At 38.5% G+C, this 20,340-nt stretch overlaps 1 protein-coding gene across 1 annotated transcript in view; it reads left to right on the top strand.

Annotated features, from left to right (window-relative positions):
• Positions 1-3,306: 3,306 nt before the first annotated feature.
• XKR6 (XK related 6) overlaps positions 3,307-20,340 on the top strand; it is a 395,566-nt gene continuing 378,532 nt past the window's right edge. Inside the window, exon 1 of the mRNA XM_044663475.1 lies at positions 3,307-4,085. Coding sequence (XP_044519410.1) covers positions 3,307-4,085 — 779 coding nt within the window. The remainder of the gene's footprint in view (positions 4,086-20,340) is intronic.

The raw sequence follows: 20,340 nt of genomic DNA, 5'->3' as shown, positions 1-20,340 counted from the left end.
GTATTGCAATATATGTGAGTTATGATAAGTCTGATAAAATCACAGACTTTCTGAAGTACTGAAGGAATGTGGCATAGTAACTTACATTCCCCATTGTGCCCTCTAAGTTATTGACAAAGTTTTTGACAAAAAATTGTAGTAAAAGTGGATCTTGGAAAGACTACCATCAAAAATGGTTTAATTTGAAAAAAAAAAAAAAACTTTGATACTTAAGAAGCCCAAGTTTCTGTTTTACAGAAAATTCACTTCATTTAAATACTTCATTTAAATACTTCATTTAAATACTTCATTTAAAGATGCTGGATAAATGAGGTGCTGCTATACTGTTTACTTTTATGCCACCATATAGCTGAAAGTAAACTGTTTTAGAGCAATAATTGCCTTCATTTTAGCAATTTTGTTTCATTAAGAAAGTTATGTTATTAAAAAAAAGAGAATCAAAGAATTTCCAGTCACAGAAAACATGGGATACTTACTGAAATGCCTTGGACTTCTATTTAATAGTTTATGAGTATGGCATAAGCTTGTCTACTGGAAGTTTTATAAGCACTAAAAGTTTTAGCTAATAGTTAAATTTTGTTATCTTATTCTGAAATGTTACTTGCTTTATTAATTTCTTCTAATAAATAATTTACTGGGGGTTTTTTGGGGGGTGTCCATACCTACAAGGCACAGTGGAAAGAATTTTGGATTTGAAACTTATAGAAACTGGGTTCAAATTCTGGTTCTTTCATTTACTCTTGGTTTGGTGCAAGTCACTTAACCTCTCTGGGCCTCAACTATCTTATATGTATAATGATAACTTCAAAGGTTTCTTTTGGCTTTAAAAACTATGAGCTTATGACTTTATTAGTTATAAGAAACTCTCTACTTACTCAAATCAGCTATCATCTCAGAATATTGATTGTGACAAGTCTCACAACTAGTATTGGTCCACTGCAGAACTTGAACCCAAGTCTTCCTTACTTTAAGGCCACCCTTCTAGCACCTAGGCCAAGTTGTCTCCTACCAAGTACAATGTATATTTCGGGCACTTAAAATAGTTATTAAATATATCATTATTGCCTCCTTTAATGCCTTAATTCGTTAGTTCAATGACTTGGATAGAAGTTTCACCATAAATAATTCCTTCTCTCCAGAAATATTTCAAATTGTTCTTCTTTATAATTTTAAATCTACTCGCTCATTATAAATTAGGCATAAATCTGGCATTTGCTAAAGACATTTTTATAAATGATGGAATTTAATACATTCAAACTAGAGGAAGCAGAATTGAAGCTCACAAAAGTCTTATATATAGGCTACACTGTTTCCATTACTTTTGTAGTTAAAATACAAGGAAACAAATTCAAAATGCACTAGAAGTTTCAATTAAAAACACCATTGCTATTAGAAGTTACAAAAGTCAATTTTGGAATCATCTTTTTTGAAGACTATTTTCTTATCCAGAATTGTCGAGGTTCTGGTTTCCTTATTAAGCATCCTTGTTTAGCAACCCTAATGGTATTTCTCAAAAAATTAAAAAATAGTTTCACATACCCCTACCCCCCAATGGGGTGGTCTTAAAAATACTCCCAAAGTATACCTGGTTATTAATAATTGTCAAATAAAAATATTAGTACCAAAAATTTATATAGCACCATTTTTTTCCATCTAGAAATTTAAATGCCAAATATATGTTGCCTAATTTGTTCTTATGGCATAATTGATGGTTAAGAAGTTGATATTTAATACTTATGTGTTTGGGGAAAGTGATACAAAAAAAAGAACAAATGAGTTCACAAAGACTAAGTTCAATAAGAGAATCTAGGCTTTTTGCCGTTGGTGAAGAGTTCTTTTCTTTTCACCTGACCATTAATTAAACATGCAGACCACCCTGATAGGGTTATAATTATACCTTTTTGGGAAAATCATTATAATTCAAATCCATTCAGTGCTACTTCACTTGAGTAATTTGTTACCTAAGTAGTGTGTGCCTCACCTATTTTAATGATATAGCACATTGATAACATTTTCACTCACTTAAAGTCATGTTTACTAACAAGAATCTTAGTGAGGAAAAATTTGAAAAAAGTGATTTTTTTTGCTCACCTAAATAGCCTTTGGAAGAAAAAAAAGTCAGTTAATGACTTCTCATAGTTATTTTTAGTCCTAGAGAATTAAACACATTACATTGATAATTATTTAATGATAAACCCTTTTCAGCCTCTTATTTTCTTCTCAAATAATAAATGTCAGTGTCTAGTGAATATATGCAAAATGATAACAGCATTTCGCCAAAAAATTCACTTCAGGGCAGTGAAGCTATTCAAGGTCATTATGTACCAACTTAATCCTAACTTCAGTACTCAACATTTAAAAGTCTAACTAATCATCAACTGGTTTGTCTTGGAAAGCCCACTAGAGAAAGAGCAAAACCCTACTGACAACGTAGAGACAAAATTGACAGTGACAATAAATTCAGGAGGGTCAGGAGAGAGAAGCCTGGAGAGAGCAGAGGAAAATCAAAGTTGGGGTATGACTGGGTTGTTTGTGGGAGTCTTAACTAAATTTTATTTATCTTAAAGTATGATGAAATTAGAATGGGAATGAGAAAGAGACTCAATTTGGGGAGTGTGTGAGAATGAGTGTGTGTGTGAGAGACACAAACACACAGAGAATAGTGAAAAAACAACCATTTTAATTCTAGAGGCTTTAAGTACAGAATGAGGTCATCCTATCTCCTGGAAGTGACATAGCACCACCTGCTCAACACTTACCCCGCCCCTTCCCTCCTAGGTCCCGCCCCTCCGCCAGCGGCGGGCAGGGTGTTAGGGGGCGTTTCTCCTAGAGAAACGCACTGAGCAGCGACACTGAAGAAGGGGTCCTCCAAAGCCTCTGGCACTGTCCTCTCCAGGGATCACCTCGGACCTCCTAACCTTACCCAGCGGGTTTCTGAAACTCCAAGGGGTCAACCTGATGGGTTTCGGGGTCAACGGAAGAAGGGAAGAGGAGCCCTGGCGGCGAGAAATCCCCGGCCCCCCGCCCAGCAGCTGAAGAACAGGAGGACGGCCATCTTGGCTGGGCGGGCCGGGCTGGGGAGCGGCGGGCGCTGTGCGATTGGGGGGCTCGCCCGGAAGTGACGCGCACCACCCGGAAGCGGAGGGGGTTCCCCGGCCCACTCCCCCCTCGTTCGTTCGCTCCCCCGCTTCCTCCCCGCCCCCCTTCCTCTCCATTCGTTTCCCCCCCTCCCCGTTCCCTGCCTTCTTTTCCCCCTTCCCTCCCCATCCCTCCCCCCCAACCTCCGGAGCTGGGAAGAGAGTCAAGATGGCGGCGAAATCCGATGGCGGCGGCGTGGGGGTGGGCTTCGCCCAACTGCACAACCTGGACGAGGCGGTGGGCAGCGGCGGGGAGGAGGACGGGGAGCCCGGGGGAGGCGGCTGCGGCGGCGGAGACGGTAGCGACCCTGGCGAGAGCAGCTCCCTCCACATCTGCCACTGCTGCAACACCTCCTCGTGCTACTGGGGCTGCCGCTCCGCCTGCCTGCGCTCCCTCCTGGGCAAGAAGCCGCGCCGCAGCGCCGCCGCCGCCGACGGGGGGGACCAGCCTCTCCAGCCGCCGGCGTCGTCCGCCGCGCGCCCCCAACAGACGCCCCCCGCCGGTGCTGCGCGCCCCCAGCCCCTGCCGCCGCCGCAGGTGGAGCGGCCGTGGCTCGACTGCCTGTGGATCGTGTTGGCGCTGCTGGTGTTCTTCGGGGACGTGGGCACCGACCTGTGGCTGGCCCTCGACTACTACGGCAAGGGGGACTACGGCTGGTTCGGGCTGACGCTCTTCTTCGTGCTGGTGCCGTCGCTGCTGGTGCAGAGCCTCAGCTTCCGCTGGTTCGTGCAGGACTACACGGGCGGAGGGCTGGGCGCCGTGGAGGGGCTCAGCAGCCGGGGCCCTCCCATGATGGGGGCCGGCTACGGCCACGGGGCTGCCCGCGGGGGCGGCGGCCCCGGCGTAGGGGGAGGCTCGGCCACGCCGGGGGCCCAGCGCTTGTGCCGCCTCTCAGTGTGGATCTGGCAGTCGGTCATCCACCTGCTGCAGATGGGGCAGGTGTGGAGGTAAGAGAGGCCCACTTAGGGGGGCCAGGGGCAGGGGGTGGCAGGCCGGCTGGCGGGTGCCTTGGCTGGAGCGCGCCGGGGTGTCGGGTGGATGCAGACCTCCAGGTAGCGCTCTCCCCCTATGCGCTTTCCCATCGTGCCCCCGTAGTAGAGGAATCTACCCTCCAGGCCCTTGAAAGTGGTATGCTGCTGCTTCTCCCTGAGGGTCTGAAACCTGCGTTTTTTCGGGGTCCTTGGCCACTCCTTTTTGTCCCGAGGGAGGCCCCAACCTCCTCTTTATGTCTTGTTTTTGCAGTTAGATCTTACCTGGACCTAAGACCTTGCCGTCTCCTTCTCTCTTACCCTTCCCCAAATCCCTCCTTGTTTCTCTTGATCACCTGCCCACTGAGCCTTTCTTTATCTTTGCCTCTGTACCCCGACTTGCTTTTTCTTCTCCTGCACCTGGTCTGCGTTCTAGGTTGAGGCCGCCTGTTTTTTCCCTGTCTGCTCTGCGCTGGTCTGTGTGGGGTCGTCTGAGAAATCCTTGACTATTCCTTTCTGTAGGTCTTAACCGTTTTCATTCCCCTTCCCTGTTTTCTTCCCCATTCTTTTCTAACAGATGTGTCCAACCCTTCTCTTATCTCCCAGTAGTTTTTCAGTGGCAGGTAGAATTGTGCAGTATGTTAAGTGTTTATTACTTCTTCAGAGAACGCATTGTCTTAGGTACGTTTCTCCTTATCCTTTTTCCCACCTTTATTTTATGTTGGCAAGTCAGGTACTTGAGAAGAATGCAGGATGTACAAATGTACATACAAACTTGTCTATATTCTTTCTCCTTTCTTTGCACAATTTCCAAGTGCCAGTTGAATCGGTAAAAGCCACTTGCAGATGCTCCATTTGCTTGGTTACATCTGAGCCTTAACACGTTGACAATTACATTAAGCCCTTAGTAAATTTGCAGTGATCCCCTGACAGAACCCAACTTAAGTACTTGTTTGGAGACAGTAGGGTAAAGGTAAGAAGATGTTTGGAAAAATAACTAATTTGATTGGGAGAGGTCTGCATGGGGAAGAGCACTTCATGTATATTGCTTCTGTGAAAAGATAAGTTACCTAGGCTGCCTGATTCTTTAATGCAGAAGATTTGCAGTACCTCCAGTATCTGCTGGTTTAGGGTAGATACTGACAGAAACGTTGAGGAGTACTTCAGATTAACCTTCATGAACAGAAATAAAATGCCCTTAGTAGGGTTGTTCATCTTATTCTTCATTCAGGTGCCATATGTTCCGAATTAAGAGCCAGAAGGTTTTATGAAATTTATATAAAATAATTCCATATGGTTCCTTGTCTTTGTAGGGAGGTGAAAAGGGGCACCTGAATGGGAGTTCTTAGTTTTTCTGGTCCTTAGTTTGTATATTGAGACTGAACTCTAGTAGTGGGGGTTTTTTTTGGAAACCAAGTATAGCTTACTCATTCCTTGCTGATGAAGGTTATAGGAATAGAAGAGATGTAGAGCATAGAGCATGTAATCTACAGTTGGTATTATGACTATTCTCTGAAACAATTTAATTTTGGATTTAATGTTTTGAAGTAGAAATACAATTATTTTTTGCAAAATGTGAAAAAATTAAATTTTTGAGCTTAGGAGAAAACTATTGAAGAAAGCTTTTCTCCTATTGCTCTTAGGAAAAACATAAAGAAATGCAGTAAAGGAGGTAGAAAGTAATGGGGAGATGCTGATTTCCAAGTGCCTAGAGTTAGTATGGCATGTGACACTAACAATTTTTGGTGGAATTAAGAAATCAGTTCACTAACATACCTGGAAGAATAGTAACTAATAATGTTTGACTAGGCTAACATTTCTGATCCTTTTATGGTAGCCAGAAATAACTTTTATTTATTTATTTATTTGTTTGTTTGTTTTGGTATTTTTTTTAAACCCTTAACTTCTGTGTTTTGGCTTCTAGGCAGAAGAGTGGTAAGGGTAGGCAATGGGGGTCAAGTGACTTGCCCAGGGTCACACAGTTGGGAAGTGGCTGAGGCCACATTTGAACCTAGGACCTCCCATCTCTAGGTCTGACTCTCAATCCACTGAGCTACCCAGCTGCCCCAGAAATAACTTTTAATGGAATTTGCTGGGTATGAATAGATATCAGACATTTTGAACATATCATATCAGCTTTTAAGAGTTTGTAGAAACAATAAGGAACACTTAGCATCGTTGTAGATGTATTTTTCTGTTTAGCATTTGAGATTGTATCACTAATTGAATTACACTAATATCTCTTATTGTAGTACTAAGAAAAGTCACAATATAATTTGATGGTTGTAGGTTTAATTTTATTAAAACCCCTCTGCAATCTTTATATTTAACTTCTGTGAATGAACTAATCTAACTACCTTTTGAAGTGCTCTTTTTTTGGGAGCAGAGGAAATTGCCAAATTTTGATGTATAACATTTGCCATTGGTTCATAGATCCCTTACAGATTAATTTTGGTTATTCCAAACATCATTAGTTTATTAATAATTCCATTTCACCTGACCTTAAAGATTTTATACTGAATATGTGTTATCTCTTTCATCAAGTCAAAAACAATCTGTCAACAAGTGACTTTACACAAATTATAGGAAAACAGATGCAGAGTTAAACCATGGGTTGTGAAATGAGAGTTGGAATGTCTTTTAGAATTTACATAAAATTGAAAAGATATGAGTCATTTTTTGCAAGAACCAAGTGGAGTAGTTAAAAGTAATTTAATATTGTTAAGTTTTTCAAACTTTAAACTGTAACTCAGTGAAACTAGGTGGCCTTCCAGGTTAAGCTTCTGACCTCTAATGTCATCATTGTTTTTACCCCCCCCCCCCCCCCCCACTTTTTTTTTTGTCTGACTCTTTGAGACCCCAAAAGTATTGTGCCCTGTGTTAGGACTTGGACTTTGATGCTAATTGAAGACTTAACTGATGCTACCTCCCTCAGCCTCCTCTCCCCTCTGATTTGAGGGCCCCAAACAGGACTGCCAATTTTGATCCAGTGTCTTCCTTTATAGAGGGCAGAAGTTCAACTTTCAGGTTACTCCCTTTGCATCTGCTACCATGCTTTCTTTCATTTCTAAGGAGACACTCCCCTTCTCCCCCACCCCTTTTTGTCTATTGTCTCCTTTTCCCCCCAAAAGATTTTAAGCACCATGGAGGTAGGGACTGCCTTTATTTTTATTATTGTATCCCCAGTGCTTAGCACAATTTCTGGCACGTGATACGCCTTAATAAGTGTTTATTGGATTAGATTAAGGTCTTTTTACAATATTGTTATTTCCTTTTTAATTACTTAAGAAGTTACAATTTATAAAGTCTTAGGCAAGAAGCATCTAGTTTTCTTGAGAATATCCCCAGGGATACCGCTTTATTGACAATTGAAAAGTAAACATATATCAGAATTTTTTTTTAATTGGAAAGTAGAATAACTTATTAGTGAGTTTGGGATTTGAGTATATTTTGTGTAGTTTATCTTAATGATGTATTTTAATCTAGTTTGTATTTGTATTTAGAACATAAACTTTTCTCATTCTCAAGTCACATATGAATTGAAATGCCATTTAATGTGTTCATTTGAATTGAAGCCTAAAGAAATTTTAGTTGTACTTTAAAAAATACTAAAAGAATTGAGTCTAAAAGAATTTTTTTAAAGGAGGAAGAAAGAGGTCTTTTCAATGTTATTTCTTATCTTTCTTCCTATTATTAAACAATATACACTTAGCACTAGTTATGTCTAGAAAGTTAGTAAGCTAACAGAATTTTCATTTTAGACAGATCAAGGGAACTAGAAAAACAGACATTGTGAGAAGACAGTCCAGTATGGAATATCTTGAAGAATGTGTTTCTTGGATGCTGAGAGCTGGCCTCCCTCACTTGGAGGGCACATTTATTCCACAGTTGTGTCAGTGTCTTGAATGGATAGTGATGTTAAAGACAGAATCCTAGTTTCAAGGACCTGTCATAATCTGGGAATTGGGCCATATTGCAATAGAAATAAGACTGACATAGGCCTGGGACCTATGTTCCCTGTGAAATATGGCAGGTTGAGGAGGAGGAGGTTAGCTCCTGGTTATCAGACTAGAAAGTTCACATTCAAGGGGCAAATATGAATTTCAGTAAAGCACCTACCTAAGTCTCTCATAATCAGCTTCAAAGAGTATTTAAAGAATCTTTGTCATCTAAGAGGAAGGTCTTATAGCTTGTTGCTAAGTGCTTATCTGCTACATTAAGGTATGCTTTGAGATTTGTGGAAGACATGAAATTGGAATGGGTAGTTAATAACATTAGATGTCAAGATATAGGGGGAATTGTGTTAGATTGGGGCCATGGAACCATTAAGAAGATGAAATTTACTAAGACTAAGGGTAAAGTTATATGCTTAGCTTTTAAAAACAATAATACATGGGGGCAGCTGGGTAGCTCAGTGGAGTGAGAGTCAGGCCTAGAGGCAGGAGGTCCTAGGTTCAAACCCGGCCTCAGCCACTTCCCAGCTGTGTGACCCTGGGCAAGTCACTTGACCCCCATTGCCCACCCATACCACTCTTCCACCTATGAGACAATACACCAAAGTACAAGGGTTTAAAAAAAAAACTTTAAAAACAATAATACAATTATAGGATTTGCTCATTCAAAAATTTTTATTTTGAATTTTTGTTGATGCTTTAAAAATACCAAATTATTTCCCTATATCCTGTCATTCTCCTGTCTCCATTGAACTTGCCCTTGTAATAAAGAAGTGCTGCAAAACTGATGGTCAAAATGATACACCTCTGCCTAGAGGAGAGAAGGGTGTTTCATACATATCTCTTCAGCACCATGGTTTGTCTTTGCAGTTATTGTCCTTTAGTATTCATTTACATCAGAGACCCCTTGTGGTTAGTGGACAGAGGCCTGGGCTCAAGACCTACCTGCCTCAAACAGATACCGTTTCTGAGATTCTGAAGTCATTTCACCTCCCAGTTTTCTAGGGAACCTGATTAGACTATAAAACTTGAAGAGCTATATCAGTAGTAGGAGTTAACCATGCCCTAGTTCCTTTTCCCAGTCCTTCATTTAAATTATTGTTGTCATTATGTATATAGTTCTTCTGGTTCTACTTTTTCTCTCTGTTTCAGTTCATTATACAGGGCGACCCAGAAGTCTTAGTGCAGTTGAAAGCATTAATAGATTTATAACTATACTAAGACTTTTAGGACCCTATATGCACAGTAGTAGGATTGTTGTGTCAAAAGATGTGGAGAATTTAATGACTTCTTATTTGCCAATATCTACAGATATATAAAAAGTGCTTACTAGGTGCTAAGTGCATGGTGTAAAGATTCGGGTCTTATTCGGTAACTGATCTCAAGAAGTTTCTGTTTTAGGGAGCATCTAGGTGGCTCAGTAGATTGAAAAAGAGACCTAGAGATAGGAGGTCCTGGATTCAATGGCCTCAGATATTTTCTAGCCCTGTGACCCTGGGCAAGTCACTTAACCTCCTACTGCCTATCCCTTACTGTTCTGCCTTGGTCCCAATTCACAGTACTGATTCTAAGATGAAAACAGTGGGATTACTTTGAACTTGGGGAGCTAGGACAGCTTCATGGAGGAAGGGTACTTGAGTTGAATCTTGAAGAAAGGGAATACTAGAGCTAGAGAATTCATATGTGGGTCATAGTGTGAATGAAGACAATATAATTGGGCAAACCCAGAGTAGGGTTCTGTGAATGGTCTAGTGTTGGTCTAATATTGAAACTCTAGAGTGAGAGGAGGCTGAAGGTCTGATTGTGAAATACTTTAAAACCAAATAAATGTATTAGGGAGCCTTTGGAATTTGAGTATGGGGGAAACAAGGTTGTTCATACCTGCACTTTAGGAAGATTACTGTGGTGATTGAGTAGAGACTACTGGAATGGGGAGAAACTTGAAGCCAGGAACACCGCCTAGATGGCTATTGCAATAGAACAGGCCTGAAGTGATGAAGGCCTGCATCAAACTACATCACAGGAGAGAAGATGGCATATACAAGAGACTTTGTAAAGCTAGAAATCAACAGGACTTACCAATGTATTGGATATAGAAGATGAGTTGGAGTAAGGAGTTGGAGGATGAATTGGAGTTAGGAATTGATGATGATACCCCTAGATGGGAGCTTGGATGATTGGGAGGATGGTCAAGAGGGCTTACTATGGTTAGCAGGTGTGACCTAATCGAAGATTTAGCAAAGGAGACTTAGAGGAATGGTCAAATAGATAAGAGAGCCTAGAGAGAGCAGTGTCATAAAAACTTAGAGAGGGAGAGTATCAGTGAGAAGAGGGGGACTGACTGTCAAAATCTACAAAGAAGTCAAAAATGAAGATTGAGAAAGAATTGTTAGACTTGGCACTTAAGAGAACTTTGGTAATGTTGGAGAGAGCAGTTCTAGTTGAATATTGAGGTTAAAGAGGTACCAATTATAGATTACTTTCTCAAGGGTTTAGCTACTGAAGAGAGTATAGGTATTGGAAGATAGCAAGGAGGGACTGAGAAGTGATAAACTACTTTTACCTCTTTTTTTCTTTTTGTACTACTTTACTTGTCATAAGTATCTCTACCTGACTATAGTTATTGAATATATACATAAACATGTATATATGCAAATATGTGTGTCTTACCTCTCATAGCCTTTCATTCACCATGCTAGATTATAAATTCCTGATGGTAAGGGATTATGTTTTAATTTTTTTGTATCACTTCTCTTGCCCAACAGTATTTCTCAGTAATAGGTGCTTTAAAAATAGTAGTTTAAAGCAATGAATACATTTGGCTTAGTTTTCCAGAGAGGAACTGCAATATGGGGGGATGCGAACTGGTGGAAGTACAGTGCCTGGAACAAGGTTTTTCAGTTCAAATTTTCCTTCCAATATTGCCTAAATTAGAGGTTCATTTGAATTACAAGTTCCTGTAAGGTGAAAATGCCTATCAAAGGGTTTAGCTTATCATTCCCCTTTAGGTGTGAATGACTTTAATCATATTATTATCTTCCCATCAGCCTTATCAGACTAAAGTTAAGGGATCTCTGTAAAAGGTTGAGAAATGGAGAAGAAAAGCTGAAAGTAATTTTAAACCAATAGATGGACATTTAACAACCAGAGTGCAGGCTAAAGAGAAGTTTTCAGAATGGAACCTGTCTGCTGGTCCAAGTCCTGTCTCTTTTATTAGGGATCTATGTTACTTTGAGGAATCTCTCTGGGTCTCAGTTTTCTCACTTAAAAAAGATTTGACATCTATCTATTACTTTACTTATGTTACTCCTTTGCACTTCTTAGATAGCTTTGCATGGTAGAGGATACAAATATTTGATGAATTTTACAGATTTACTGAAGTTAGGAGAGGTTAAATGATTTTTTACCATAAATCAGAGACCGAATTTGAACTTGTATCTCTCTTGACTCTGGGTCTAGTTTCTACTACACTATGTAAACTCCCTGATATGAAATATTATACAAGATAGTTTCAAAATATTGATGATATTGAGATCAAATGATGTAATATTTGTACAATGCCTGGCACATAGCAGAAACTATTTAAATAGTTATATCCTTTATATCCCTTTCCCCTCATTGAGAAGGTTGGATGAGATAAATCTGAGATTCCTTTTTATTTTTATATCATTTTTCTTTTTCTTTATTAAAGTTTATTTATTTAATTGATTTAGAATATTTTTCCATGGTTACATGATTCATGTTCTTTCCCTCCTCTCCTCCTACCCCCCCCCCCAAGCCAAAGAGCAATTCCACTGGGTTTTACATGTGTCATTGATCAAGACCCATTTCCATATTATTAATATTTGCACTAGGGGGATTGCTTAGAGTCTATATCCCCAATCATATCCCCATCGAACGATGGGATCAAGCAGTTGTTTTTCTTTTGGGTTTCTACTCCCACAGGTCTTTCTCTGGGTATGGTTATCGTTCTTTCTTCTAAGTCCCTCAGAATTGTCCTGGATCATTGCATTGTTGCAAATAGAGAAGTCCATTATGTTCGGTTGTGTCACAGTGTATGTGTCTCTGTATACAATGTTCTCCTAGTTCTTCTCCTTTCACTCTGCATCAGTTCCTGGAGGTTGTTCCAGTTCACATGGAATTCTTCCAGTTATTATTCCTTTCAGCACAAATAGTATTCCATCACCATCAGATACCACAACTTGTTCAGTCATTCCCCAATCGAAGGGCAACCCCTCATTTTCCAATTTTTTGCTACCATAGAGAGTGTGGCTATAAATATTTTTGTACACATATTTTCCCCTATTTTCTCTTTGGGGTACAAACCCAGTAGTGGTATGGCTGGATCAGAGGGCAGGGAGTCTTTTAAAACCCTTTGGGCATAGTTCCAAATTGCCATCTTGAATGGCTGGATCAATTCACAACTCCACCAGCAATGCATTAATGTCCCAATTTTGCCACATCCTCTCCAACATTTATTACTTTCCTTTGCTGTCATTTTAGCCAATCTGCTAGGTGTGAGGTGGTACCTCAGGGTTGTTTTGATTTGCATTTCTCTAATTATAAGAGATTTAGAACACTTTTTCATGTGCTTATTTTTTTTTTTTTAACTTTTTTTAAAGCCTTACCTATTCCATCTTAGAGTCAATACTGTGTATTGGTTCCAAGGCAGAAGAATGGTAAGGGTAGACAATGGGGGTCCAGTGACTTGCCCAGGGTCACACAGCTGGGAAGTGTCTGAGGACAGATTTGAACCTAGGACCTCCCATCTCTAGGCCTGACTCTCAATCCACTGAGCTACCCAGGTGCCCCCTTCATGTGCTTATTGAAAGTTTTGATTTCTTTATCTGAAAACTGCCTGTTCATGTCCCTTGCCCATTTATCAATTGGGCAGTGGTTGATTTTTTTGTACAGTTGATTTAGTTCCTTGTAAATTTGAGTAGACTTTTTTCAGAGGTTTTTGTTATAAAGACTTTCCCCCCCAATTTGTTGTTTCCCTTCTAATTTTGGTTGCATTGGTTTTATTTGTACAAAAAACTTTTTTAATTTAATGTAATCAAAATTATTCATTTTACATTTTGTAATATTCTCTTGCTTGGTCTTAAAATCTTTCCTTTCCCATAGATCTATTCTATGTTCATCTAATTTACTTATAATTTCCTTCTTTATATTTAAGTCATTCACTGATTCTGAATTTATCTTGGTGTAGGGTATGAGATGTTGATCTAAACCTTATCTCTCCCATACTGTTTTCCAATTTTCCCAGCAGTTTTTGTCAAATAGTGGGTATTTGTCCCCAAAGCTGGAATCTTTGGGTTTATTGTACACTGTCTTACTGAGGTCATTTACCCTAAGTCTATTCCATTGATCCTCCCTTCTGCCTCTTAGCCAGTACCATATTGTTTTGGTGACCACTGCTTTATAGCACAGTTTAAGATCCGGTACTGCTAGGCCCCCCATCCTTCATTTTTTTTTATTAGTTTCCTTGATATTCTTGATCTTTTGTTCTTCCAAATGAGTTGTTATAATTTTCTCTAATTTAGTAAAAAAAATTTTTTTGGTAGTTCGATAGGTATGGAACGAAATAAGTAAATTAATTTGGGTAGGATTGTCATTTTTATTATATGAGCTGGTCCTACCCATTAGCAATGAATGTTTTTCTAATTATTTAGATCTAGTTTTAATTGTGTGAAAAGCGTTTTGTAGTTGTGTTCATATAATTCCTGTGTTTGTCTTGATAAATAGATTCCTAAATATTTTAAATTTATCTAGGGTGATTTTAAATGGAATTTATCTTTCTAACTCTTGCTGCTGAGTTGTGTTGGAAATATATAGAAATGCTGATGATTTATGTGGGTTTATTTTGCAACTTTGCTAAAGTTGTTGATTATTTCCACTAGCTTTTTAGTTGATTCTCTAGGATTCTTTAAGTAGACCATAATATCATCTGCAAAGAGTGAAAGTTTAGTCTCCTCATTTGCCTACTTTAATCCCTTCAATTCCTTTTTCTTCTCTAATTGCTACTGCTAGTGTTTCTAGTACAATGTTAAATAATAGAGGTGATAGTGGGTATCCTTGCTTCACTCCTGATCTTATGAGATTCTTTTTTAGTATTAATCACAGATTAATAATGTGAAGGCATTAGGTATTCCAGTGATGGGCTTTGTGGGGACTAAGGATTTAGAATAAACCTATGATAAATTAATATATATTTTATGTCTAGGTTTTTGGCAACTGTCCTAAAGTATCCATAGATTTGACAGGGACATCTTAACATGTTTCCCTAATTTATATTATCCTTTATGTTTAAGTCATTTTTACAATTTAGCCTTGTCTTGGTATATGGTGTGCAATATTAGTCTGTGTCTAATTTCTTTCTTTTTTTTTTTTTTAACCCTTGACTTCTCTGTATTGGCTCTTAGGCAGAAGAGTGGTAAGGGTAGGCAATGGGGGTCAAGTGATTTGCCCAGGGTCACACAGCTGGGAAGTGTCTGAGGCCAGATTTGAACCTAGGACCTCTTTGTCTCTAGGCCTGACTCTCAATCCAGCTGTCCCCTAGTCTGTGTCTAATTTCTGCCAAACTGCTTTCCAGTTTTCCTAGCAGTTTTGTCAGATGTTGAGTTTTACCCCCACAAAGCTTCATTCTTTAAGGAAATTGGCTGATTCATTGTTTTTGCCTCTTTCTGATTTAAGGATCAAAATCATACTTGTGTCATTAAAGGAATTTGGGTAGGACTCCTTTACCTACTTTTTTCACATAGTTCATATAGTATTGGGATTAATTATTCCTTAAATATTTGGTATAATTCACTTTTGAATTCATATGGTCTTGGGGAAATTTTCTTGGGGACCTCAATTATGGCTGGTTCGATATCTTTTTCTAAGATAGAGTTATTTAAGTATTCTATTTTCTTGTCTATTAATATAAGCAGTTTATATTTTTGTAATTATCCATTTCAGTTAGATTGCAGATTTATTGGCATACAATTGGGCACAATAACTCCTAATAATTGCTTTGATTTCATCTTCATTGGTGCCTCATTCTCCTTTTTTAATTTTTTATTAATAGTAATTTGGTTTTCTTTATTTTTTAAAAATCAAATGAACTAATGGTTTATTTTATTAGTTTTTCATAAAACTAGCTCCTACTTTTATTGTTTCAATGGTTCTTTTACTTTCCATTTTATTAAATCCATGTTTTTCATGATTTCCATTTTGGTATTCACTTCAGGAATTTTAATTTGCTTTTTTTTCTAGTATTTTTAGTTGCATTCTTGATTCATTGATCTGCACTTTCTTTTATTGATGTACCCATTTAGAGATATACATTTTCTCCTACATATTGCTTTGGCCACATCCCAGAAATTTTGGAATGTAGTTTCATTGTTGACATTCTCTTTAATGACATTTTTGATTGTTTTTAGGATGAGTTCTTTGACCTCATTCTTTTTTTTTAAAGCTTGTTTATTCATTCATTCATTCATTCATTCACTCATTTATTTATTTATTTATTTATTTGTTTTGTTCATTTATCTATCTATCTGTCTGTCTATCTATCTATCTATCTATTTATTTGATTTAGGATATTTTCCCATGGTTACATAATTCATGTTCTTTCCCTCCCCTCCTTCTACTCCCCCTTCCATAGCCAAAGAGCAATTCCACTGGGTTTTACGTATGTCATTGATTAAGACCTATTTCCATATGATTAATATTTGCCATAGAGTGATAATTTAGAGCAGTGATTCCCAAAGTGGGCACCACCACCCCCTGGTGGGTGCTGCAGCGATCCGGGGGGTTGAGGGACAGTGATGGCCACAGGTTCATTTTATGAAAAAAGGTAGAAACATTAATACATATATCTTTCCTATTAATTTCTATTAAAATTAAAAAAAAATAATTTCCAGGGGGTGCTAAGTAATATTTTTTTTCTGGAAAAGGGGCAGTAGGCCAAAAAAGTTTGGGAACCACTGATTTAGAGTCTACATCCCCAGTCTTATCCCCATTGAACCATGGGATCAAGCAGTTGTTTTTCTTCTGTGTTTCTACTCTCACAGTTCTTTCTCTGGGTGTAGATAGAATTCTTTCTCTTAAGTCCCTCAGAATTGTCCTGGATCATTGCATTGCTGCAAGTAGAGAAGTCCATTATGTTCTATTATGCCACAATGGATCTGTCTCTGTGTATAGTGTTCTTCTGGTTCTGCTCCTTTTGCTCTCATTAATTCCAGGAGGTTGTTTCAATTTTTTTTTTTCTTTAATAAAAACTCATCTTCTGTCTTAGAATCAATACTGTGTATTGTTTCCAAGGTAGAAAGAGTAGTAAGGGTTAGGTAGTGGGGGTATATGACTTGTCTAAGGTCACACAGCTAAGGAAATAGCTGAGGCCACTTTTGAACCCAGGATCTCTGTCTCTAGGACTGGCTCTCAATCTACTGAGCTATTGAGCTGCCCTCCTGACCCACTTATTCTTTAGAATTAGATTATTTAGTTTCCATTTACCTTTTATTTGTAAGCTTTTTTTTTTTTTTTTTTTTTTTAAATTTTAAACCCTTAACTTCTGTGTATTGACTTATAGGTGTAAGATTGGTAAGGGTAGGCAATGGGGGTCAAGTGACTTGCCCAGGGTCACACAGCTGGGAAGTGTCTGAGGCTGGATTTGAACCTAGGACCTCCTGTCTCTAGGCCTGGCTCTCAATCCACTGAGCTACCCAGCTGCCCCTTCCATTTACCTTTTATTGTTTCCATGGCCCTTAATTAAATGTAATTTTAAAAAATTATGGTCCAAAAGGGATACTTTTAATATTTATGCTTTTCCGTGTTTGGTTGTGTGGTTTTTATACCCTAATACATGGCCAGTTTTTTTCTTTTTTACATGATCAGTTTTTATAAAGGTTCCATGACCAGCAGAAGAAAAGGTAGACTCCTTTCTATTCCCATTTAGCTTTCTCCAGAGGTCTTGCATATATACATTTTCTACGAATGTATTCATCCCTTTGATTTCTTTCTTATTTGTTTTATTGATAGATTTATCTTACACTGATTGGGGAAAGTTGGAATCTCCCACTAGCATAGTTTTATTGTGTATTTCTTACTGTAATTTAACTTTTCCTTTAAGAATTTGGATGGCATATGCCATTTGGTGCAAGTATGTTAAGTATTAGCATTATTTCATTGTCTATGATTCCTTTTTAGTAAGATGTAGCTTTTCTGTTCATTCCTTTTAATTAGGTCCATTTTTACTTTGCCAGAGATCATGATTGCTACCTCAGCCTTTTTTTTTTTTTTACTTCAACTGAAGCATAATAGATTCTGCTCCAGCCCCTTATTTTAATTCTGAATATCAGTCTGTTTCAAGTGTTTTTCTTGTGTTGGATTCTGATTTCTAATCCATTCTACTATTTGCATCTGTTTTATGGGTGAGTTCATCCCATTCATATTCATAATTATGATTGGAATTATGCATTTCCATCCATCCTTTCTTTATCCTCTCCCTCTAAGGTCTCTTTTGCTTCTGACCACTACCTTCTTTTATTTTCCTTCCTTTTTTGACTCTTCCCTATCCCTATCTCTTTCCCAGTTGGGTAAGATAGATTTCTATTACCAATTGAGTATGTATATAGATATCTACTGCTCCCCCCCCCCCCCCCCCCCGTTTTGAACCATTTTAGCTGTGACTCATGTTTAAGCATTGTCCGTCTTCCCACTTCCAATTCCCTTTCCACTGTAAAAGCTCTTCCTTGTGTACTGCTTTTATGTGAGATAATTTTCCCTAGTTCTTCTCTCTTCTTCCTCTTTCTCACCTATCCTTTTTTCCCCCATTATTCTAACATAAATGATTCATTCTTGTTCCCACTTTCTAAGTGTCTATTTGTTATTGCACTGTTGTTTCAGTTGCATCTGATTCTTTGTGCCCTTTTGGTATTTTCTTGGCAAAGATATTGGAGTGGTTTGCCATTTCCTTCTCCAGCTCACTTTATAGATGAGGAAATGAGGCAAATAGGATCTTGTCTCAGAGTCACCTACTTAGGGAGTATCTGAGTCCAGATTTGAACTTCCTGTCTCCAGGTCTGGTGCTCCATCCACTGGGCCAGCTAGCTGCCCTACAATCTATATATGCCTGTCCTAATAATTAGAAAGTTAGAAAATATATGTATCATTTTCCCATGAAGAAAAGTACAATCTATTCTTACTGAGGTCTTTATGATTTCTCTTTCGTGTTTATTTTTTCATGCTTGTCTTGATTCTGGTATTTGGAAAGTAATTTTCTCTTCATCTCTAGTCTTGCCATCACGAATGCTTGAAAGTCCTCTATTTCAATAAATATTCATATTTTCCCTTGAAGGTTTAAGCTCAGGTTTGATGGGTAGGTTATTCTTTGTTGTAATCTTAGCTCATTTGCCTTCCGGAATGTTATATTCTTAATTGTGATAGTTGCTAAATCTTTTGTGATCCTGATTGTGCAGCCATACTTTTTTTTATTTGTTTCTTTCTTGTTCCTTAAAACATTTTCTCTTTGATTTGGGAGTTCTGAAATTTGGCTATAATATTCCTGGGAGTTTTCATTTTGAGGTCTCTTCAGGTGATGATTGGTGGATTATTTCAATTCCAATTTCCCACCCTGACTTTAGGAAATTGGCAGTTTTCCTTGATAATTTCTTTGGTCCTAGCTTTTAGGTAACAACAATTCTCTAAATTTCTTTCCTTGATCTATTTTCCATGCCAATTTTTCCAGTGAGACCACATTTTTTTCCTTTTTCCCCATTCTTTTGAATTTGTTTTATTGTTTCTTGATATCACATGAAGTCATTAGATTCCACTTATACAATTCTAATTTTTAAGAAATGATTTTCTTCAGTGAATTTTTGTACCTCTTCCCATTTGGTCCTTTTTTTAAGGTATGATTTTCTTCAGCATTTTTATGCCTCTTTTATCAAGGTGTTAATAGTCTTTTCCATAATTTTCTTGCTTTGCTTTCATTTTTTTACCTGATTTTTCCTCTATTAGTCCTACTTGATTTTGAAAAGTATTTTTTAGCTCTTCCAGAAATATTTATTAGGTTTCTGTCCAATTCATTGCTTTCTTTGAGTCTTTGTATTTAGCTCTTTTACTTCATTGTCTTTTGAGTTTGTATCTTGATTATCCTTGACACCATCGTAGCCTTTTTATGGGCAGGTTCTTTTTTTGTTTGCTCATTTTTCTACGCTTTTTATTTTATTTGGAACTTTATGTTAATGTTGGGCTCTGTTCAGGGCCTTGGGAAGAGAGAGGAGGTTTTTCTCAAGCCTCAGATGTTTTTGTACTGCTACTAGTTCTGGAGGTGAAAATTTTTCATTCTTGCCAGGTGATGTAATCTGGGGAGAGGTATGCCACTATTTTCTTGGTCTGTACTCTGATGCTTACTCTGGTAGAGTTCCTGATTCCTTGTCATTGCAATTAATACTGCTCCTCAGGGCCTTTCCTCCCTTGGGATGGGAAATGAATCTACTTCTCAGGGTCCCTGACCACTTTGAGCTTGAAATGATACTGCCTCTCAGGGCTTTCACTCCCACTTGAACAAAAGTATTTCTCTCCCCTCTTGAACTGTGACCGTAAATTTGAGCATAGGCAATGGAATTACCAAACAGTTTGCCTTTCAGGGGTCCCATACTGTCCTGACTGAAAGTGTTTCTCTCTGTCCTTGAACTGTGAACCAGAGTGCATATAGACAATGGAGTTTCCAAACAACATCTGCTCCTGTGTCTTAGTGCTAGCATAGGAATACCTTGCATCTTTTTCTGACCAGTTGCCAGATGCCCTTATCATCTCTGGCTTGAGATTTTCTGAAGCTGTTGCTACTGCTGCTTTGACCACTTAGTCCCCTATTGTGCTTCATCCATGTGGGCTCCAGGCCAAACTCTCTTCTCCTGGGTCCCAGATCTCTTTAATCTCCTATGTTGTCTTAGGCAGGAATGGTGTTTCATTCCAATCTTTTATTGGCTCTGCCACTCCACAATTTGAGGCATTACTTTAATGTTGTTTAGAGTGGAATGTTGGTAGAGCTTAGCTGAGTGCTTCTTTACTTTGCCATCTTGGCTCTTTCCTGAAGACTGACATATTTGAGAGTTGTTGCAAGGGTAAAATCAACAGGTTTTGGTGACAGATTAGATGTAGATTGTGAAAAAGCATAAGAAATTGAGGATGACTCCGTGGTTGGAAGCCTGAGGGACTGAGAGAGTTTTAGGGAGAATTTCTGAGGAAAGATAATTAGTTCTGTTTTGAATGTGTTTAGATGAAGATGACTT

Source organism: Gracilinanus agilis, chromosome 2 (assembly GCF_016433145.1).
Source record: "Gracilinanus agilis isolate LMUSP501 chromosome 2, AgileGrace, whole genome shotgun sequence".
NCBI classification, from domain to species: Eukaryota; Metazoa; Chordata; class Mammalia; order Didelphimorphia; family Didelphidae; genus Gracilinanus; species Gracilinanus agilis.
This window is presented reverse-complemented; position numbering and strand designations above follow the sequence as displayed.